The 22,884-nt window shown below is 41.9% G+C and overlaps 2 protein-coding genes and 1 long non-coding RNA gene across 6 annotated transcripts in view; 1 reads left to right on the forward strand and 2 right to left on the reverse strand.

Annotated features, from left to right (window-relative positions):
- NR2C2 (nuclear receptor subfamily 2 group C member 2) overlaps positions 1–13,080 on the reverse strand; it is a 32,364-nt gene extending 19,284 nt beyond the window's left edge. The window contains exons 1-7 of one of the 3 annotated variants that reach the window (XM_066195608.1): positions 12,903–12,973; positions 9,740–9,805; positions 5,675–5,785; positions 4,619–4,819; positions 3,339–3,441; positions 2,115–2,294; positions 1,258–1,405 (exon numbers count right to left, since the gene is read on the reverse strand). In XM_066195608.1, the coding sequence (XP_066051705.1) occupies positions 1,258–1,405; positions 2,115–2,294; positions 3,339–3,441; positions 4,619–4,819; positions 5,675–5,785; positions 9,740–9,781 (785 nt within the window). In that variant the 5' untranslated portion in view covers positions 9,782–9,805; positions 12,903–12,973. Of the gene's footprint in view, positions 1–1,257; positions 1,406–2,114; positions 2,295–3,338; positions 3,442–4,618; positions 4,820–5,674; positions 5,786–8,380; positions 8,477–9,739; positions 9,806–12,902 lie in introns of those variants that run through there. The other 2 variants (XM_066195610.1, XM_066195611.1) reach the window with 2 other exon arrangements.
- Positions 13,081–17,686: 4,606 nt separating this feature from the next.
- Positions 17,687–22,884, forward strand: part of LOC136296493 (uncharacterized) — a 105,680-nt gene continuing 100,482 nt past the window's right edge. The window contains exon 1 of the long non-coding RNA XR_010722950.1: positions 17,687–17,958. This is a non-coding gene — a long non-coding RNA (uncharacterized lncRNA). The remainder of the gene's footprint in view (positions 17,959–22,884) is intronic.
- FGD5 (FYVE, RhoGEF and PH domain containing 5) overlaps positions 19,442–22,884 on the reverse strand; it is a 78,130-nt gene continuing 74,687 nt past the window's right edge. For both annotated transcript variants that reach the window (XM_066195738.1, XM_066195737.1), the window contains exons 20-21: positions 22,023–22,171; positions 19,442–21,307 (exon numbers count right to left, since the gene is read on the reverse strand). In XM_066195738.1, coding sequence (XP_066051835.1) covers positions 21,271–21,307; positions 22,023–22,171 — 186 coding nt within the window. In that variant the 3' untranslated portion in view covers positions 19,442–21,270. The remainder of the gene's footprint in view (positions 21,308–22,022; positions 22,172–22,884) is intronic.

Genomic DNA, 22,884 nt, shown 5'->3' on the forward strand with positions numbered 1-22,884 from the left:
ATATTAGACTGAGGAGGAAGGCATAACTCTGTATTCCAAGCAAGACAACAGCCAACACTGAATAAAAGTCATAAAAATATTTTTACATTCCAAAATATAGTCAGAAACAGTCATGTAATCAAAGCCTGCATAAAATCTCTGCTGCCTTTACTTCTGCTGCTTTTTGACCAAATATCCTTCCCCTCTGCTATATCTAATTTAGGGAGACAGTGGAAAGTCTTTGCAGTCAGCAAGTTTATTTGCTCCTTATGTGATGCTCCAAGTGTCCATAACATGATACCAACGCACACAACACAGGTGCAGGCTGCAGGACGTTATAGTACAAGGGGTCTGATACTAACAGCTATCATTCTGAACGAGCACAGGCAGCAAATTATCACACATTATGCAAATATGAATACTACATACATAACAGAGTGGTTCTTGAAGACTATAGTATTGTTTATAGGTCTGTAATAGATCCGTAGCTCAAGGAAATTTCTAAGAAGCAAATGAAGACTTCTTTCAAACAAGAACACTGAAAAACAATTCTCTAAGAAAGCTGCAGCGTCATTTGTTCAACAAGGAATATGTATATAAAAAATTAAACGCACGCACTTCCCCCCATAATAATAAAATCCAATTTTTTACATGGTTCTCAGCCATTCATAAACTACAGTTTTAAAAATGTCATATTTAACTTAGACCTTTTTTATTCTATCCAGAAAAAGGAAATCTTGCCTTTGTTTGTAATGATGTGCATTTTCACACCCACTTCCTAAGGACACATCTGAGAGTGCAGGAACCATCTTAGAGTATCTTCCATATAGTAAAAGGAAGCTATTGTTTTGCTGTTGTTGAAACCAGTCCCTTGGGATCTGAATCAGCAGTCACTGAGTCACCCAAACTACTGTCTTTAGGAGAAGGAAGCCCGAGTCTGCCATTTGCAGACCTGATTTCAGAGAAGTGCTAACCCAAATGCATCACCCCATTAGTCTACATGCTTTCTGCCTGAATATCATTCACTTGCTCTGCATTGCTCTGACCCGGCTGGACAAGAGCCAGCTCTGAACTGAAAACCACATACCTGTATGCAGACATAAACACTTTCACGAGAAGCAGAACCTACACTGGCCTTGGTAATGGAAACAGACAATGTGAGCATTACAGTTCTTTTCTGTTCCCTCTGAGATCACAGGGGAGAAAGAATATAGATGTGACTGCAAAGTAACATGCACAAATGACGTGAACGAAGATGTGTGGAACTGAGGTACTCACCGTGTCCCATCTTTATCTGCCACAAACGTCGGAGTTGCGATTAGAGGGCTTCGAAGATCTTTTCTTATATAGATTTTTTCAGTAGAAGCTGCACAGTTGGTTGGTTTTTCACGCTGTACATCAAAAGGCTTTCTTTCACTTTGAACTGCTACATAAAGATAGAAACATACAGATTTGAAAGGAAATAATTCAAACTAAAAATACAAAAAGTAAGTAAAATTCCTGCAGTTATGATAGTGTGCCAGCTCAGCACAAAACTGGAAACTTAATACCAAGAGTGAAGAAACGCAGGCTCGAATGTTACTGTATCTGTGAGTATGTGTATTTTTATATATACTTTTAACTAAGAAAGTCACAGATTGGTCCGTTGCTTCAAGTTTTGCTCATCTGGAATAAAATATTGCTCTTTTCTTTTTTTGGCATTTGATAAATTGGAAGATTCTACAGATTGTGTTTTCAATTTGTTTATATGTATATATTTTTTTTTTTACAGGCACAGCTATATCTAATTGTTAGGCACATTCCTATTTTGGATGACACAAAACAATGCAAACGCAGAAGGAACTCTGAAGAAGTCAATTGTAAATTTTCCGTTATACACTGTGTTTGGAATATGCATTCTAAGTGAGGCGGTAACTGGGCTCCTCAAGACAGCAGTACCTGAAGACATGGTTCAAAACAAACCACCACTGCACCTCAGACATAAAATGGTGATCAAAGAAAGGTGCACTAGATGCTGCCAAAAGTTGTTTCTTTCGAGCAACATATACCAAAACAGAGAGAACACACTAACAAGTGGTAGTCCACATAATTGTTATTAGGTAGGCACAATATCACATCAAGTACTTAACACTCACATTCCATTTTCATGCCCATCTCTAGACATTTCTTAAGCCTACAAAACTGGCATCGATTCCGATGGTGTTTATTGATGATACAGTCCTGGTTGCTACGACAACTGTAGGTCAAATTCTTCCTTACACTCCTTTTAAAGAAACCTTTGCATCCCTCACAACTGACAGCACCATAGTGACGACCTAGGAAACATATATATTATCAGTTGGAAATTACTTATACTTTAGTATAAAAATGTTCACTTTAAGCAAGTAAAACAGTGTAAGTCACCCTTTAAATTTGTTTTGTATTTGTGCCAACATTTTGGACCATGAAAGCATTACTACAGTCTCACGATATTTCTGGTTTACCTATTGTCAGGTGTTTTGATGACAGAGTGGAGAGAATAAAGGAAGGCTCAGCCTATTTCTGAATGTGCAGTTTATGAAGGTGTAGTTCCCATTCTGCATAAGTACAGATACAATTCTATCTGCTGTTACAGACTATAGGATACATTTAGAGAACATACCAGCTAAGAGCTCAAGTAATTTCAAAAAACAAGTAATATTGCACCAAAATTTAAAATGCTATCTTCATTTAAATTTCCTGTTCTTATTCATTCTGGTATTGTTTTAATTACATTAAACACTTAAAGAAATAAAAGAAAGTGAGAAAAAGAGATAGCAGGGTGTCTTCTCTCTAGGATGAAAGCACAGATCACCCCCTTGACTAATATAAAAATTTTATTTTAAGACTCTTTGTTACTGCATGGATCTGAAACAATGAGGATTCACATGATCTCTGCTTGACTTGTTTTGTGATAGTAGAAGAACAAAATCTACCAGGAAGTGTTAAGTTTGTTAGATAGCACTAAGAAGCATTTTCTTGGAGTAGTTAGACATTTTTAGGTGACATGTTTATTTCATGGTTGCACGTCACTGTGGGGAACTTGACTAGATGCTTCAAGTAGTCTTTTTCAATTACCAGGAGCCATTTAATCATTATTTTATCTTTCAGCCAATTTATCATATGCTTCAGCTCAAGGAAAAAACCTAATATTCTTCCAAGCAGAGTTTAGCTATTTTTTGTGTATAGATACAGTGTATGTTATATTTTTCTATTTAAAAACTCAATTGCTTTTGCCATGAATATAACTAAAATCAGTTAAAGCACATGAAAAATCATCTCTTCATGCCAGTCATCCTTTCAAGCAAATTTCCTCAATACCACTTTATAGGCTTCCTTACCTGATGCTTTATCACCACAGACTACACAATATTCTACTACCTGGGGCCGCTGAACATCAGTTTTTCCTAGCAGACGTTCCACTGAAGCAGAGTCTGTCACTATCTAAAGCAAAATTCCAGAACAAAAAAAGTAATTAGTCAGATAACAAGGTAAGAAGCTTTGCCTATAGAACAAGATTGGTGTATCAGCTAAGAAGAGGGGACTGAATTTATGAATAAGTATGACGTATGGAATGAAATTAGTACTTTAAAATGCAATTTAATGAGAGTTCTAACTGACAACAGCAAGATTTTTGAAACAGTCATATCAAAACAAATTACGAATAAAACTGCTAGCTTTGTTTAGTACAAATATTTCCTCACTCGTGCAATCAACAGTATTTTTGCCTTCTTGCAAATACTCTCAAGCAGCTGCTATATTTTAGCTAAAGACAGTTGCCTTTCAGATGCTGTTCCCATCTATCTCTTCTCTGGCTATTAGGGATGTATGGTTCAGAAGGGATAGCCTGGAGCTCAGATCTACCATAGAAACAGTTTAGCTTCCAAAGGCCTTGGATTTAAAAACTTTTGTTCTGAACATTCCATTTAACCAAGAAAAATTTAAAAACTCAACCACTTTGTAATTTCAGATATCCTATTTAGCATGGAAAATGAATTTTAGAAGACTGTTAAGACAATTTCTTAAATATTTATGTAAAAATTACTCTTCTTCCTGTAAAATATTCTCTATTGTAACAGTAACAAGAAGGACCAGGCACTTTTTCTTTTGTTTTATTCTTTAAGACTGCTAGGAAGAAATCTGAAATTTCACGAGAGGTAGATTATTGTTTACATCATTGGCTCTGCAAAGCTCCTGTTCATGCAGATTATGCTCAAGACCCACAAAAAAACATAACGGAGCTTTATCACAATGTCTACATACTGAATGTAAAGTACGACCTCATGTAAATTTGCTCAGGTGAGTTGTGTTCCTGTATATCTGTGAATCTTGAACAGACTGAGAAATCCTGGCACTTCTCACAAGCACTGTCTTAAGTATTCACTTATGTCTTTGGAACTTGAATGAGAACATGTGACAAGGGATGATGAGTGTAACGGAATACATGAGGTAGGTGAAGACTGAAGGATTTATGATTGAAGAATGAAGCCTAAAATTAGTATGTCTGATCCATGTCATGAGAAAACTACTGCAACTGGTCTTAAAGCAATTTAGGCTTAATTTAGAAACAAAAAAAAATTAAAACAAAAATTCCATGGTTTATCTAATTTACTGTATTTACCTGAATTCTGCCTGGTACAATGTTGTCTGTGGTGGTAAAGATAAGCTGCTTGGCATTAGATGTCTCAGGTGCTGCCAAGATCACCTTTCCTGCACCAGTTCCATCTGGACTAGCTAAAATGAACTGTTGCTTTGGAGACACAGCTGAGTCCACTGCTGTCACTATTTGAATTTTCTGACCTGTTTGCTGATCTGTCACAATCTGTAAAACATTGAAGAAATTCATGACCACAGTAAATTTTATGTTTTAAAACCTTTCATTCCATCTTAGAATTATATCAGTGAAAAATTTCAAAGAAGCTCTCTCCAATTTTTCTTTATAAATGGCACTAAGGAGATGTTCTCCAGTTAACATTTACCTATGCATTTTTTACCTTCATATTTTATATAAGATGTTACTCCCTAAAGTTAACAACAGAAGATTGAATCAGGCAGCCTTACTGTCTCACATGCCAATTCTCAGGATTCTCTTATGGTGGCAGGTTTCTGTTTCTGATAGAGTTCTCTGGTTGCATGATCCCTATTTTGCCTGGTAACCATATCAATATGCACTTGTATTTCATTAAAATCTAGGAAGTCCTATATACTTTGCCATTGAATACATTCTGATCCATTAATGACAACTTTTTATTATCTACCAGTAACAAAGGCCCACTGTGCAGCATCCCCAAAGGCCAACTTTGTGCTAAACAGATTAATCTCATACTGGCTCCTAAATAAGTAGAAAGAGGAATGCATTTGGAGATGATCTCAGATTTTGTTGACAGTATCTCACACTTTGCTGTGGCCAGAGCTCAGGAGATTTGCTTATGTAGGCAAGGTTTAACCTGTGTAAATACTCCTTACTGGCTAACTATTATATACAGCCAGTATATATTGGGTCAACACCAAATAAATACTGAGGGAGAAAGAATTTTAGTTTTTACTAAAAACTATCTGTTTTCACAAGACTTAAAGGAACTCTTCCATAGTCTTTAGCATGTTTTTTTATAAAGCTAAATGGGAGGAGAAGAAAAAAAGAAAAGATGTGACAGTTGGTTAATGAATGGATTTTTACCTGAATGCGTTGTGGTGAGGCTACAGAGGAGTCTGTGGAAATTATCTGGATACGCTGGGAAGGGCTGGTCATCACTGGAGATTCAGATAGCAAAGTCTGAACAGTCGGGCCCTGTAAATAACATACAGAATTTTAATTCACTGTTAAGATACTGAACACCTTTAAAAACACCTATATTTATAGCAAATCAGCTAGCCCTATAGTTTAGAATCTAAATTTACTGGAAAGGTTACAGGCCAGGTTGGACAGGGCTTAGAGCAGCCGGGGATAGTGGAAGCTGTCCCTGCCTACGGCAGGGAGTTGGACTAGACAATCTTGAAGGTCTCATCCGACCCAAACCATTCTACGAACCTGTTATCTACAGTAACGTGTCCAAAACCAGGATGGTCACAAATTGTTTTTATCAAATCCTCTTTTAAACAATCTTGGAATTATATCAAAATTTGTACAGCTGGACAACGGGGTAGTTTCAATTTTAGCTTGCTTTGAAAAATCTTTGTTTAATATACAGAAAAGTTCGTTTCTGACATAAATAAAGAAAAAAGATAGCAAGGCACATGGACTAAAGTCTCTTTGGGGAAGCAGAGGTATTATAATACACAAGACTTAATGAAACCATGCCATTCTACTCCCCCATTGCCTGTAGCATAAGTAGTCCCACATACTGTAAAAGTATAATACAATCTCCAATTATTTTTAATACACAGGTCAAAAAAGTTGCATGTTAAATGAGGAAAATAGACAGGAGAGATGTAGAAATAAGAGGTGTCTTCTAATTATTGGACAATTCAAAGCTTTCAGTTGCAGAAAACAAGATACCTAGGTGAGAAAAGACTTCCAAAAATCCAGACTCTTAGAGGACACATTTAATTGACGATCTTCTTGTCTTCCATGCCAGATTATTAACGAAGCTTTGCACCCTTTAAATGGTATAGATTAGAGCAAGAAGGTCTCTTAAAACTGTTTTACAGGTTTTCAGTTGTAGAATCCTTAGCCTTTCATTGAGGCATCTTCAAACCTTACACCACAATGTACTGCAGGCAGCTTGGAAATAAAGAATAGTCTATTCTTCCACGTTGTTCAAGGAGAAAGACAGACAGACAGCTATAAGGTGCCTGCATGGAAGTTCTTTAAACATTCTGGAACTAAACAGCCACGTCTTTTTCTGGGTTTGCAAAGTATGTTCAACCTGAATCCCCTGCAGCACAATTCAAGGCCATTTCCTTTTGTCCCCCACCTGGCTCCACCCTCTTGTCAGGGCGTTGCAAAGATTGAGAAGGTTCCCCCCAGTCTTCTCCAGGCCAAACAAACCCAGCTCCCTCAGCTATTCCTCAATGACTGACTCTCCAGACCCTTTTCCATCTCCTTTGCTCTTTTCTGGGCACACTTCAGCCCCTCGATGTCTTTCTTGCAGTGCAGGGCCCAGAACTGACCCCAAGATTTGAGGTGTGGCATACCCAGTGGCCAGTACTGAGTGACAGTCCCTACCCTGGTCCGGCTGGCCATGCTGTTCTTGATCCAAGCCAGAATGCCATTGGCCTTCCTGTGTGACCTGGGCACACCCAGCTCGCCTTCAGCCACTGTCGACCTTTCCTGTTGAGGGGCTTTCCAGCCACCCTGCCCGAAGCCTGAAGTTCCGTATGGGGTTGTGGTGACCCGACAGCAGGACCCGTGGCCTTGTTGAACCTCACTCGGTTGGCCTTGGCCTCAATCCCCTCATCCAGGTCATCCATAAAGATTAAACCGAACTGGGCCCAAAACTGAGCCCTGAGGAACCCCACTAGTGACTGAATAGTGGATGTGGCACCACTCCCCAGCACCCTCTGGCCCCAGTCACCCAGCCAGTTCTTAACCCAGTGAAGATGCACCTCTCCAAGTCATGGGCTGCAGCCTCCCTGGGACAATGCTGGAAGACAGTATCAAAGGCTTGGCTGAAATACAGGCAGGCACATCCACAGCCTCTCCTTCATCCACTAGGTGGGTTACCTCACCGTAAAATCAGATCAGGCTGGTCAGGCAGCACCTGCCTTTCCTAAAGCCATGCTGGCTGGGCCTGATCCCCTTGGTCCTGTGTGTGCGCCATGTGATCTCACTTGAAATAATTAATTTCAAATTAGCAAAGTTGAAAGGAAATGTTGCATGACAGTCTGATTTGGTGTGGCATCAAGTTCTCAATAAACCCATGCACTATGTATGTGGCAATTACATTGAAAAGGTGATGCCAATATAGGCAAAGCTGCTAATATTTGCATTAGGCTATCCAGTTGCAACCTGTCTCTCAGTTCATAACCTGAAATTCAATGCATGGTCAACGACCCTCTTTTTCCATTTAATTTTCATCAATAAAAAATACGATATTCTGAAAATCTCTCATTTTTTAAAGCCAGTGCCAAGTTTGATTCTATATTTTCTCTAAGATATGGTGAGTACAAACACCAAATTTTAGCATATTTAAAGAAAAGTGGTTATGTATTTACCTGTATTAAAAACTACCTGACAGAAGACACTAATAGCAGGCAGCCAGCCATTCATAAATAAATGATTCAATATTAACATGGTCATAGTATTAATGAGTTCCTAACAAGATAATGCTGCCTACAACTGTTTTTCCATGAACAAAGTTTCCATGGTGTTACACAGTGGACAGGCATATCATTTAAGCAGCAGCTGAATACTATAAAGAGATGAAGCCCTCTATTTACCCACCAGGCCAGGAAGAAATCACAGAGCTTCACACACTCTTGAGATGGAGCGATCTCTCCAGTGATACAACCATCACATTATGTTACCACGGTGCATTTCCTGCACGAGGAATTACAAATGTCACATATTTTACGTGCTTTAGATGTTATTACAGCACCCAACTTCTACCAAAATAGTATAAAATTTGGCAATATTTCCATTACAGGTTTCTCCTTCCAAGTATATTTGGAAGTATTTAAAAAAATGCAGCTTGCCAAATTCATACTTGGTACAGAAAACCAGAGTGAAAAATCTCTTGTTGGTTTTCACTGTGAAGCTTAGGACATTTTTTGAAACTATTCCATAGATGTTACTTCCAGGACACTCACCAGGCCATTTTCCATGCTAAAAAGAATTCATTTTCTTTTTTAAAAATGTCCTTCTAAGTAGGGAAACTCAAATCCACTTCTAAAAACAGAATTAACTATATATTTTTTATATAGGGCTCCTTCTTGAACTAAAAATATTTTTAATATACAGATGTAATCTTAGCTCAAGAGGTGAAAGAAAACTCCAAATTAATGTCTGAAAAGTGGCCTTAACTACAGAGGTCTCTCAGCCCATTTGCCTTTTCTTATTTATTAAATCCTTAATTATGTAACCATACCAAAAATCACAGTAAACTTGAACGATATTAAACTAAGTAGTTTTAATCAGATAAAAGATCTACTTTATTTTTGACTGAAGTTTGCATAGTGAAGGAGATAAACTATTTTCTGTGGCCATGAACACTTGCAGTTTCTGTTTATGAGCTGATTTAAACTTTTCAGATGTTCAGCATCCAAGCCTCAGTGAACATGCATCAAGACATCACTTAATATCACTTTAAGTAGTTTTTGTGCTTTTCTTCTTTTAAGGGTAGGCACAAAATATAAAAATGGATCCAAATGAACCACCTTACTGTAAATTCAGTATAGTACATAAGCAAAACAGATAACTTCAAACACTGGTGGATCGAGATTACAATTCAAATTAGCTGCAGAAGCTTTCCATGTCTCAAAGGGTCAATTCAATTATCAAATGACAAGAAATTTTTTTGTATTAGTTTTTGAAACGATTCATAATACGGCCAAGTTTCTCTATAGCTCATGTTGAACTTCCTACTTGCATTCTTAATATGGGGGCCACCAGAACAAAGGAGGGTGAACAAAACATCTCCCAGTTGCACTGGTTTCATGCTTGTCTCCAAGCGTAAAGCAACGCTTTTCTATAAAGATGTTCTGTTCTGTTTATGCTTAATTGTAAACAGCAGGGACTCCCTAAAATGTTTTTAATTTCAAAATCTCATATGCCAACTGTTGTGATATATCATCTGTCACTCACCTCAGCCACCTGCTGAGCCAGCACCTCCATATTGGTTGCCATGGTGAAACAAGACCATTAGAGAACCTGTTCGGAAAGATGCCAGCAACTTCCATCAGGCACAAAAGTTCGGGTTTTTTCTTAGTATTAAAGAAAGCTCTGCTGTGACTTTTTGAAAATTTACAATTCTGCTTGATATATCTGGCAAATAAGAGAAGATGTCATTGGCATGTGTGTGTGTGTGCGTACACATACATACACACACACACATACACGTCTATGGGACATGCATACTGGAACCATGCTGTTCAAATTGCTGAGGTACAGTTATTCTTTTACTTTATTGAGCCTCTAATACACTATTTCCACTCTGTTACTTAAACTATTAATTATATTAAGCTATTAAGTTATTAAGAAGAAATGTTAATTTCTTAAATGAGAAAGGACTAATTTCAAAGTCAAGTAGTAATGCAGTTTGTGGAATTCACAGATGTCAAAGGCGCTTTCCTCAGCTCAGGCAAAAGAAACCTTGCAGTTAAACTGCTTCTATACCACATGCTGAACCAGGGAGCAGCAAGCTAAGAATGCTGTTTGGCATAAAATTTTTTCGAATCATTCCATCAAACCACCTTGTTCATCCATATTCTTAAGAGTAATCTTACACAACAAGGGAAATAAACAGTTACATCTAAAATGTATCTTCCATTATTTAAACTATTTCTTTATTATCATGTGATACTATCATCACAATGAGAAAATACTGCAGAATCATTTTATCCTACTCCAAATAACTCCAACTTTAGGGGCTAAAAAAAAGACAAAGAAATCAAAGACAAAGAAACAAGAAAAAAAAAAACCACTTCCAAAGTATTTTTAATTATCATTATTAGGGCAGTGTTTCTTCCAAGGTAAATTTAATTAATTTTTTCAATTAATGCATTCAGTTCTTAATTGTGACTTGCTAATTACAGGGCTAGACTGCAGATTCTGATCCAGGTGTAGGTAATAAAAAGGCATTCCTGAATGCTGGCTCATTTGACATTTCATTGGAAACCTCTGCTTGTAATTGCAAAGCAATCATTTAATATAAAATTTAAAAATACAGCAAACAATAGCAACACACTTAAAAGAAAAACATATGCATGTCTCTAGCACCCATTCAAATGAAACTTGTACAAAGCTAACATTGTTAAATATGTGAAAGTAATTTTATATGTCAAGTAAAGATTATTTGTAACAATGCATAATCAAAGTTGAGACATCCCCATGGAAATTTTATTTATGCTAGTTTCTCCTACAGCTTGTCATTATTTTATTGAAGTATTGCACTTGATTAAGACTACGAACCATTTGCACCAAACCCAGCTTATAGATGATTTCTCAGTTGCTCAGTGCTTCCTTTTCAGTGTTTCCCCTTATTTTTTTCATATTCAGCAAGAAACACGAGAAGCACAACCATATGCTCATAACATGCTGTTTTTCCAGCGCTTTTTGATGACAGAAGCCCTGCAGATGAGATACTTTGTTCATAACGGCACCTTTCCGAGATGCAAAACACAAGTGTTTGCTGTGGAATGACAAAGAACAGCTTTGCTGTTGTTGGTGTTATCAGCAGGGCTTTTCGTACTTTCAACCTGGACAAAAGCACCTTAAGCTGAGGCTATCTGATCAAATCCAGCTGAAGCACTAAGACCATACACAGCCATGCCATGCTTCTTAATGGTGTCAGCTCCCAGAAGGCAAAATCGGCTTCCGAGCAACAGTTTGTAAGGCAGCCACAGCAAAACCCCCCAGACAAACCAACACCAGAGGTGAAACTTAAAATCCAGGAAGAGGCACCTGGAGCACCAGGAAATTATTTTCAGTGTAACAGGCTGGCAGCTAGCTCAGTATATGCTGTCCAAAACACAGCGTAAAATCATTAATCTTTCCCTAAGCTGCAGTGAAACCTCACAAGCAAGTCATAAATTCCACTTTGGAGGTTCTAAAGGTATGCTCCTACTGCCAAGACACGACAAAAGGCCGAATTCACACTGATTGGATTCTGTTCCTTTGTCTTAATGAAACGAGGTTCTTTACGCCGTGAGCTCGACTCGGCTACACCGAGCGGCCTCGGGCCGGCTCCACGGGCGGGACGGGCGGGGAGCGGGCCCGGCCCTGCCGGCACTGTCCGGTACACCGCCCGGCGGCAGGCACCGGGCCCGCCGCCGGACACGGCCGGCGAGCAGCAGCACGGCGGGCGGCGCCGGCAGCGCTCCGACCCCGGCCGGCCCCCATTGGCTGCGCCGCCGCGCCGCCCGCCCTCATTGGCTGCGCCGCGCCCCGTCCGCCGCCCGAGGTTCTTCGGCAACTCCCGCCCCGCGCACCGCCCCCAGGCGCGACCAATGACCTCATGGCAGGCGCGGCGGTGCCCCGCAGAGCGCCCATTGGCCGAGCCACCCGCCCGTAATGGCGGCGGCACCGCCCCTCCGGCGGAGGGAGAGCCCCCCGGGGATGCGCGGAGCACAAGATGGCGGCGCTGGCCGCCCGCCAGGGCCCAGGCGGGGCTGCTGCCGCCGCCATTAGGCCCCTTCCCCTCCCCTCCGGTATACGCTTGTGTCCGCCTAGAGGAGGCCCAGGCATGGCAGTGAGGAAGCGGACGGTAAGATGGCGGCGGTCTCAGCCCCGTATGCAAAGTACCCGCCGCCCCCTCCCCTCCGCCCTCCCGGTGGCAAAGGTAAAAGGGTCGGGTTCAAGCCGCCGCCTCCGCCCGCTCAGACTCCATCTTCTGTCTCTCTGCGTGTCCCGCGCTTGTCACCGCCGCGACCATCGATCGCCCTACAACCCCTTTGGCCAGCAGACTTTGCTCACCGCGACCGGACCAGCTCCGACCTCAGCCGGCCCACGCTGCAACCAGCGGCTCCGGCACAGGACTGCCCCGCCGATCGACCGAGCACGCCACAATGGTCGTTTCCTCTCTCTCCAGGAGCTGTAGACCAGGCCAGACCACGGCCGGCGCTCGCTTACCAGCCCAATACCGGAGCCATGCAATCCCCCTCCCCTAAACCCACCGTCACCCCACCCCTCCCCTCGCGGGGGTGTCCAGACTAAGACCCGCTGCTGCCTCCCCGCGCCCCCTCCCTCGTCCTGGCCCCCAGGAAACAAACCCACCGGGCCGCTTCAATTTTAAAAAATGTTTTTTTACCTCACGAACGGGCGCCAGAGATGCAGCGGCGGTGACCCGACCGGGCCCGGGCAGGCCGGTGCCCAGCGGCGGCCCTCCCTCCCCCCGCGGGGGCGGCAAGGGGCTGTGGGGCCCGCGGAGGGGAGGGGGCCGGGGCTGTGTTGGGGTCGGGGGTGTTTTGTTGTGTACGCCGTGCCCTGTGACAGGTCAGAGTTCGTGACCCCGCCGCCGCCGCCCGGGAGCGCGTCCCCGCTTCCTCTTCCAGCGCCCGCCCGGCCGCGGCCCCTCCATCCCCCGCGGGGCGGGGCCGGCGGCGGGGAGGGGCTACCGGCCTACCTGGGCCTCCCGGGCCCCGCGCCGCTCCGGCCGGGCCGGGCACTGCCGGGAGGAGCCGGGCCGCTGGGGCGGAGAGGGGAAGGTCCGTTCGCCGCCTTTGTCCCTCTCGCTCGCTAGGCTCCTCAGAAGCCGGAAGCTCGAGGTGGTGGGTTGGCAGTGGCTGTCCGGTGCGCCGGTGGCATTGATGTTCCAGGTGTACCGTGGTTCTCGCTGAAGATGCGGTCGAAGGTGGGCTTACAGTTGAGCAGGCACTCACAGACAACACCGCCAGGCTGTCGAATTTTTATTTAATTTTTAAAATAAATGATAAGCCGAATCCGTGAATTAAAAATATTGATAACAAATTTATTAATAGAAATAAAAAAATAAAGAATTTGCGAAATAGAAAAACCCCGATAAAGCCGCAACCAAAGTACAGTTCCGATCCCGGGAATCGGCGCTGGGTGAACTGAAGATCCTGCCCCTATGGCACAGAATCCCCCTCTGGTTCACAAATTCGGAGTGCACAGGGCCCATTTTTATACAGTTCTTTGGCTTGTGCAACCGATTACTTCATCGGTTCTTTGTGTATGTGGTCCTTGGTTCATATTCGTCTGGTTTCTTTACTGGATGTGAGTTCGGTGAATAGTTTTTCCGGGGAGACATAAGCTTATGTCCGGGTTTACTGGAACCAGGTATTGAGATGTTTGTCCGGGATGAGATTGGGATGGTGGATATGGGGCGCTGAGCGCTCAGCCGATGGTCGGTGGTGGCGGTGCTCAGCTCCATCACCCACGGGTGGTACCCTCCTTTCTTTCGCTGGTGGGTGATTTTCTGCTTCTCCTTTGCATTCCTTAGGCTTAAGAATATTATACAGTAACACACAAACTAACTCTCAAACTACTGTTACATAGGCTTATAAAATGTTATAAAAAGAAAAACACGAATTAATCCTACAATATTTATCACATTTTGTAAAGTCGATGTCATTCATCAGGGCTCCTATGGCAAAGCTGGCTGTAAGTGAGGCATGTTGTGCCTCTCACTAAATAGGTTTGGGTGCAGCTGAGGTAGTTTAAGAGTTCACCACCTTTCAGTGCTTGTCTTCTCACAGGCAAGCACTGTTCACCCCCTTTCATAACTAGATATTTCTTAACATACTCTTGTCGAAATGCTTCTAAATGCTTCTAGTAGGTTTCCCTTGAATCTAGTATTTGTTAACAGAAGTTAATTTAAGGGTCAGTTAGATGAAAACTACAAGAGGTGGTAACACCTGAAAGAAAATGTATGGAAGAAATAGCAGTTGAATGCAACAGTCACATTAACAAGAGGTGGTGTTGACTGAATAGTTACATGGTCAATATACTGATTTAGAATTTTTTGGAGGGTTGTTTGTAGTTTTTTTCTCAGAACTGGCTCTTTGGGGTAAGGGTATGAGAAATGTACTAGACCTATGAATTACAGCCTTACTTTCACAGAACAGGAATTGGTAAAGCATGTGATGTGCAGATGTGTTTGCAATACATCAATAAAGGAAAGTGTTTCAAAAATGTCTTGGGTGTTCGCTACTGTAATGTTAAATACATGAAGAATTTTCAAATTCTCAAAATATGGACGTGCATACCTGTAGACGCAGATATTTCTTTTAACTTCATAAAATATACTATAAAAGTGTGACCAAATGAAAGGAAAAATAGAAAATGCTAAAGCCAAATATGAATAGCTGCTCTCCCCCCTCAGTGTTTCCTGATGGGTAAGTTGAGGAAAGGTTTAGAAGGCGGGAGGGTTTGTCTCCTCCTTCCTTTTTTCTTCCAAGAGGAAAAGCTCACAGTAAAACTGCTGCAAAGCTTTGGTTGAGAGCAATCATGCTTGCTATACAGCTCCACCACACATGCTAAGGTTGAGGAAAGCCACATTAACATGAACAAATTTCACTGGTGGTTTTTGCAACAATTTCAATAAAGTGTAGAACTACACTGTATGCCCTGAACTTATTTAATAAGCAAGATTGTATTAGATAATGCTGAAATTTGCTAAATTATATACACAGACATATATAGGAGCATTAGTAAAAACAGGGTTTGGCCTTAGCTGTGACTGGAGAGTAATGAATAGAATATCCCAGAGATGAAAAACATCTAAGAGAACTGAGATTACTCTACAAGTAAAGGTTAATAACTAGGCTGGCAGCAAAGAAAATAATTATATCTATCTTCCACACTGTGGTGAGCTGACCATGGATTGCAGCCACATGGTAACCCAGTCACTCACTCACTTTCCTCTCCTCCATAGTAGGATGGGGAGAAAATGGTGTGAAAAAGTTCATAGGTCAAGATAAAGTCAGAGAGATCACTTAAAAATTACTGTCTTGGGGAAAATTTATCTGCTTGTTAAAATGGATGTGGATAGTGAGAAAGCCAAAAATTAAAATACCACCTTCTCTAGCCACCGCTTTCTGCCAAGTATAGTTTCCCTCCCTCTCCCATGCGGCCCTCGGCGGTTGGGGGATTCTGGCCGGCACACATCTGCTCCTGCTTGCCCTTCTGCTCCTCACGGGGGGCTCCTGTCCTCATTCCGCAGGTCCTGCTGGGATCGCGAGCTGCACCGGGGCCTGCTCTCCTCACGGGACAATGGGCTGCTCCCCTCACGGATCGAAGAGCTTGTCCCCTCACGGGCTGCTCCCCTCAGGGCTGCTCCCCTCACGGAACGAGGAGCTGCTCCCCTCAGGGCTGCTCCCCTCAGGGCTGCTCCCCTCACGGGACGAGGAGCTGCTCCCCTCAGGGCTGCTCCCCTCAGGGCTGCTCCCCTCACGGGACGAGGAGCTGCTCCCCTCAGGGCTGCTCCCCTCAGGGCTGCTCTCCTCACGGGACGAGGAGCTGCTCCCCTCAGGGCTGCTCCCCTCACGGATCGAAGAGCTTGTCCCCTCACGGGCTGCTCCCCTCAGGGCTGCTCCCCTCACGGAACGAGGAGCTGCTCCCCTCAGGGCTGCTCCCCTCAGGGCTGCTCCCCTCAGGGCTGCTCCCCTCACGGGACGAGGAGCTGCTCCCCTCAGGGCTGCTCCCCTCAGGGCTGCTCTCCTCACGGGACGAGGAGCTGCTCTCCTCACGGATCGAAGAGCTTGTCCCCTCACGGGCTGCTCCCCTCAGGGCTGCTCCCCTCAGGGCTGCTCCCCTCAGGGCTGCTCCCCTCACGGGACGAGGAGCTGCTCCCCTCAGGGCTGCTTCCCTCAGGGCTGCTCCCCTCACGGGACGAGGAGCTGCTCTCCTCACGGAGCACGGGCTGGCCCGAGGGCGCCTCTCCCCGGGCCGCGGTTCCTGCCCGGAAAGACTGAACTACGCCCCGCGTCAGCTGAGAAAGGATGTTCGTGGTGGTCACTTTCAAACGCACCTACTGATAACAAGTACGTATTAGCTCCTCCCGTTAAGCGGGATAGTTGCCTCAGAAGAAGAAATGTGCTACAAAGCTGCCATGCACAAGAGAAGGGAAGAGACCCCGTGGAAATTATTCTCTGCCCAGGAGAACAGGTTGAATTCCCTGCGGGAAAGAGGTAAGACGTGCACACTTGCAGGGATGGAAGGACGCCCTAGGTGTGGAAGGAGAGAACCTCTACAATTAACGTGTGGGCTGCAAGAGGCCAAAGCGCTCGCTCTGGCCGTGGTGGTGGCAGTAGAAGGACGTAATGAACTAAGAGGCATCAAAACGTAGTGATTGCCAAGTAGTATAAAATACAAATAGGATTTGAGGTTGTTCATATGTTTTGAATATTTGGGATAGATGGTATTGTAGAGCTCGGTTGTTTAGGGTTTTTTAAGTTCTCATTTCAGTTGCTTAAAATTTTCTGGGAACTTTGAAGGTAAATTGTCAGAGCAGAGCCAATACCTAGTGTGGAAGAAATCAACAATTACAAGTGACTGACAAGATTTAACAGGTTTTTTTGTTAATGCCACATTCAATTTAAATCTCTCTTTTAAGTGTTAGTAGATGATTTTTAAAGTATAAGTCCTCATACCTTTCATTTGGGTTTGTACATGGCTGGGCAGTGCTGAGGGAAGCTGGCGACCTCCATCAAGTGGGGAGGTCATTTGCCCTCATTTCTCCGTGTTTGTCTCTTAGTAAAAGTGAGTTTGCTGTCTGCTGTAGGTTTTGTTGATTGCAGAAAAATATCACTACATAAAATCCTTAAGGTTGGGAAAGGCCTCCAAGATCATCAAGGTCTACCTTTGACCTCATACCAGAGTGCCCTGGAAAGTCTAGAAACATTTTTGTCGAAACTTGATGAAAAGTGGTGTCACAGTGTTACCCAGGCTGAAGAATCACACTGTTGAAGATTAGATTTGTCTCTTTTTCACTTATAAATTTTTTCCTTATAAGTTGCTAGGCGACTAACTACAGAGTACTTATGGGTGCTTGACTAAAACAAAGAAGTGGCCAAAAGTCGGGGGGGGGGAAGATTACGCGAGGCTTTGGGACGAGTAGAGGGGCGGGAGGCAGCCACTTTCTTGTTTTCGGCGTCGGAGGAATGACGGTCAGGCTGTTTGCTTGCTGCGAGAGGAGCTCATTGTCACCACCAAGTCGGGTCCTGGGAAATCTACCATCTGCTCGTGTGCCCAGGAATTCTGAGCTCCTCTGCCTGCCGGGGACATCCTGCCATTCCCAGCCACCAGCCCGGAACTCTCCACCGCTCCAGCTTGGTGCTCTCAGAGTACTGCAGGGGACCGAGATCCAACTGCCCCGGGTTTTTTGTGAAGCAAAGCCCCTCGAGGTTAGTGGTTGTTTTGTTGTTAATGCAGGAGTTGTTGTTTGTTTTGCTCTGTTATACAAACTAATAGTGAACTGTTATTCCTATTCCCGTATCTTTGCCTGAAAGCCCCTAATTGCAAAATTATAATTTGGAGGGATATTGTCTCTTTCTTTCACCTTCACAAGCAGTGATATTCACTAAACGTTACAGCCAACATAGTTTTTACTGCTTTTGTATCAAAGTAGCATGCAAACAGGAAAGCCTGGTTGGTATTCATAGTTGTGTGGTAAAAGCAGCAGAGAATCAGCTCAGGAAGAGTAACAGTCCAAGGTCTTGACCAGCAATGCTTGTGTTAGTGGTACCTCGTCATGTTGGTATTCTCCATCTCCAAATGACTTGTACTTTGATTTGGGAGAAAAAACTAGTAACTGTTTCAAAACAGATTTTAAGATAAAATAGGTCTAAATATTATTTGTAAATAATAGCTAATAACCTTATTGCTTTTTAATAAATCAGTTAATAAACAGAAAAACTCTGAAACAACAAATGGGAGAAACTTGAATCCCAGGTGTTGGCTGAGCAGCTCGAACATTGTGACTTACTACTAATTTTTTTTTAATAGTATTTGTGAAGATATGGAACAAAGTTTTTGTTTTGAAGGAGTATTGCTATTAGCTATAAATTAGTAAGAAAAAGCTGTGTAAGTAAATGTCAGGTAGTAAACTGAGTATACGCCTCTAAGATGTCAGCATTTACTAAAAGGCAATTACTTGGTTAACTGAAAAGAAAATTTCTGTCTCTGGTGCTTCGCTTTGCTCAAATTCAGCTAACAGTAGGACTGAAATTGTGAGATTCCCCCCCACTCCCCCCCTCTTTACGCTGCATTGAGACCATTTGTATCTGTAACTGGAGTCAAGATGAAGTAAAGTAGGTGGGCTTTACAGAACAGAAATCAGTGTGCCTGAAACACGTCATCATACCAATTAGGTCTGAATCCTGTTTCTACCAGAAGACCTCCAGTACCATCTTCTGATTTGATGTTCTTCCTTAGTTTGTCAGAGAACTGTTTAATAGGCAAGTGTCTGTTAACAGTAACTGGAACTGCAAAGCTGGAATTTAAGAAGGTAATAATGGTGTAAAGGAAAAGCCTGTAGAACTGCATTTATGTTTTGCTCTTTTATTTTTCTACATTACTTAAACCAATGTTTAATAGCACTGGTTTGTTTTTTTTTTTTACAACAAAATATTTTCATGTTCATTTCCTGCTTCTAACTGAAAGCTTCATACAACAGTCACTAAATGTCAGCACCTAAATCTTCTTAGTATTGTCATTCTGTAGTGCCGTTTTGTTTCAGACCATGGTCAGAGATCTTGCCCTCTATTCAGTGTTTTTTTTTCTTGTCAGTGCAAAGTATTTTCAAGAGGGGATAAACACTTACAGTGCATTGGCAGCAAGGCCATGGCTCTAACATGAAACAAAGAATTAAGCTTGCTGTTCATTAACTAAAGAATACAAAACTTTTATTTTTCTCATTTTTGGTTTCTGTTTGCACATGATAATATATGCTTAATGAAATGGTCAGATTCAGAAGTATAAAAAAAAAAAACCCAACCAAACCCGAAATGACATTTTCATTTAGTGCTAGATGTGTATTTGTTTCTTTAAGCTTGTTTATTCAGGTGATAAACTGATCTACCTTACCATTTGGATATGTATTATAAACCTTTAAAAATATGGACAATTCTAAAAAATTTGTTAGGGTCAAAAATTCAGATATCCATTAAGTTTCTTGAAGAAAGGGAAAAATGAAAGTAATAAAAATTCCCACCAATATGATTTAATGTAAGTAAATTCTTGAGCATATTATTTTTATACAAAGATATATTTCAATCCTAGGTATCGTTCTATTCCTCAGTTAAATATTATGACTGAGAAAAAATATTATGACTGAGGATAAAACCACTGTATTGCAATGATTAGAACGTCACTTCTCAGTCTTCTCTATAAAACCCCCCAACCACAACACTAAAAACCCCACCCCCCGAAAAAACCAAAAGAAGAAAAAACCCCACAAAACAACCCCACCCTCAAAAAAATTTAAAATAACCCAACAAACCCAAACCAAATGAAACTCCCCGCCCCCCAAACTCCAGAGATCCATTTCCTCAGCTGGTGTAAAGCACCACAGCATCTTTGAAGTCACCCAGACACAGCTGGCTGCTGAGAATCCAGCCCTGGAGATGTAGTGCATGGCAGCAGTCTGGCATAGGACAGGTGTGGCCACAGGAGTTCCAAATGACTCCCACAGAGCAGGTTCAGACAAGTGCATTCCAGCCCACCCAGCATATTTCAAATGCTGTGCTGCTTACGCGGATTAAACTTCCGATGACATTTTTCATAACAAGAACAGCAGAAACAACAGGAATTTTGAAAATAAAGATACAGTATTTAAATAGATGATAAAAATCTTAACACTACTAGGTAGGTGTGTTAAATAAAAACTGTCTGTAGGTTTATAATAAATTAAAAATAACCTTTGGGTTTGAGTCTGAAGTATTTAGAGAGAAGTGATAATTCAGCATCTGGATCTGTAGAGCTACCGGAGTGCATTTCAAAGTACAGCAGTGATAGGAAACTAAACCTTTAACATAAATTATACAGTGATTTGTGTAAAATTATAAACTGATAGTAAGTCACTATGTTGGATCATAGTCAGTGAAGTGTTGGTAGACCAGGTAAATTGAAGGTGTTGTTCTTTCATTTTCTGTGGAAGCAATTTAGCATACACAGGACATAATATCATGCTGACACCTGTTACTGGACGAGTAATAAACCGGGCCTCAGAACTCCTTAGAAACATGAAGAAAATGAAGCTGTAGTTCAATAAAAATGATAAAGTGCTTTAAATGATAATTTTTTGTTTACTGCATTGTTTCCCACATCACGGTAGACATTGAAACCAACTCAATGAAATCTGATAGTGCTCTGGAGTAAGTAAAACTGAGTCTTATTTACTGTAGTCAGTATTTCCATGTATTTTCTGGTCTTGATGTTAGACTTAGTTTACTGTGGGATCAGAAGAGAAGCTTATAGTACAGGCTGAACTTGCACAGACATAAAGATCACCATAAATAATCTCTTATCTTGAAATTTTCATTTGCAACAATGTGGATGTAAGAAGAAGGAAGAAAAAGAGCAAGCTGGGAACAGTTCAGATCCAGCGTGTGTGGCCAGTGGGCCTGAAATACACTGTTCAGTTTTGTAAGTCAAGAGGGTTGCTGAAAATGTATAGAAATCTGAGAATTTATTCCAAGTTCATTGAGTGAAAGCTGCTATAATATGGATGCTTCTTCCATGGCTTCAATCCACCTAAAAAGTAGAGGAAAGAAAAATGGTACATATAAATTTTTTTTTTTTGCATTTTATGAAAAATAAGTATTTTAAGAACATAATGCCTGAAGAAGACTGTATTTTCCACCCCAGCTCTAATGAGGCACAATAGTTCCGTGATTAAAGCAGAGAGCAGAGTACTGGGAGTACAATCTTGACCAGTAATTTATTGTAAAATCTCAAAGACTGTACAAGTGCTTTCTTAGAATAGGAAAGATGAATCTGATAAAGTATGATCTAAAGCGAAACCTCCTATAAACACTAATTTCTTTTTCTGTGTGTTTTAGGGTGCTGGATTTTTATTACCAATTTTGTGACTATTTTATTATGTGAAAGCAGTAACATTATAATGGGAAATCTAAGCAATTATTTGTTGATGAGAAAACTAAGAAGTGGCTAAATTGAACATATAAATTAGAAGTTTCTCTACAGTAATCATCTTTGACAGACTTCTAGCTATGACTTTTGAGGCTCAGTTTCTTCTTTACCTACAGAAGGGAGCAAATTCTCCTTCCTGAAGGAACTGAAAAGCACCAGGTGGATTTTTAATGTCAGTCAGGCTAGTCACATGCAACCTGGCTTAATCAAAATTCTGAAAGTTGTCTGTTTTATCTGTTACGAAGGTGTTCTAAAGTGAAGGAAGGGAAAAACTCTATGTAAGCTCACTGGCTAATGTGGAACTCTATCCCCATACCTGTGTGCTGAACTGTTATCCTCTGCTCGGAAGCTATAAAAGAGTGTCTGCTTGTGGTAGAGATGAAAAACTGTATCCATGCTTCCTTCCTCCTTTTCTGGAGCAATGGTGAAACCCAATAAAGGTAAACTCTCTGTAGCAACTTTGTCCTGAAAGTGAAGGAGTGAACCGAAATTTAGAGAGAAGGCTTGTAACAGTTTGAGGGCTCTTTCTGAAAAGCAAATGCAAATGATACAACCCCTCTGTGACAATTCTGCAAAAGCCGTAGTGTGAGTGTTCTGCTGGATGCATGGCTTTTAACCCAAACAGGAGCACTGCCTGTGTACTGCACATGTTTTATCTGGTCTGAGTCTTGAACACTAGCTCTCAAAGTCCAGCTCTTCATGATCATCCACATGGCCATGAAGGTCAAATTAGCCATTACGTTGATAGCTGTCTTTGACATTATGTTCCAGGAGGCAAACTTGAGATTACTGAGAATACAGCAGCAGTTCTGAAAGCCTGAGACTCACTTCCAGTTATGTTCCTTTCAATCACTTTTGTTTGCTGGCTGCAAGTAGTAGTCCTTTTGGCACCTTGTAATTTATTTTCACAGCACTAGTGACCTTGTAGAAATCTGTTCTTTCTCAAGCAGCACACATGCTTTCCCAAAGGCTGTTTGGAAAATTCCTAGTTAGTAATGCAATTAATCAATAATTTACTCCCAAGAAACTTCCATGAATTTTGCTTGGCAGACACAGCTTTGTACAAATTAAAGAAAACCATAAGCCTTAGTGAAATTACAGTTTAACTGTTACTGATAGCTGCAGTTTTGGTCAGTGTATTTAGGTAGGTTGTATATGTATATTGCCTTTGCCTCTGC

The sequence above is a fragment of the Chamaea fasciata genome, unplaced genomic scaffold (assembly GCF_029207755.1).
Source record: "Chamaea fasciata isolate MVZ Bird 193981 ecotype frontalis unplaced genomic scaffold, bChaFas1.0.hap1 SCAF_13, whole genome shotgun sequence".
NCBI lineage: Eukaryota > Metazoa > Chordata > Aves > Passeriformes > Sylviidae > Chamaea > Chamaea fasciata.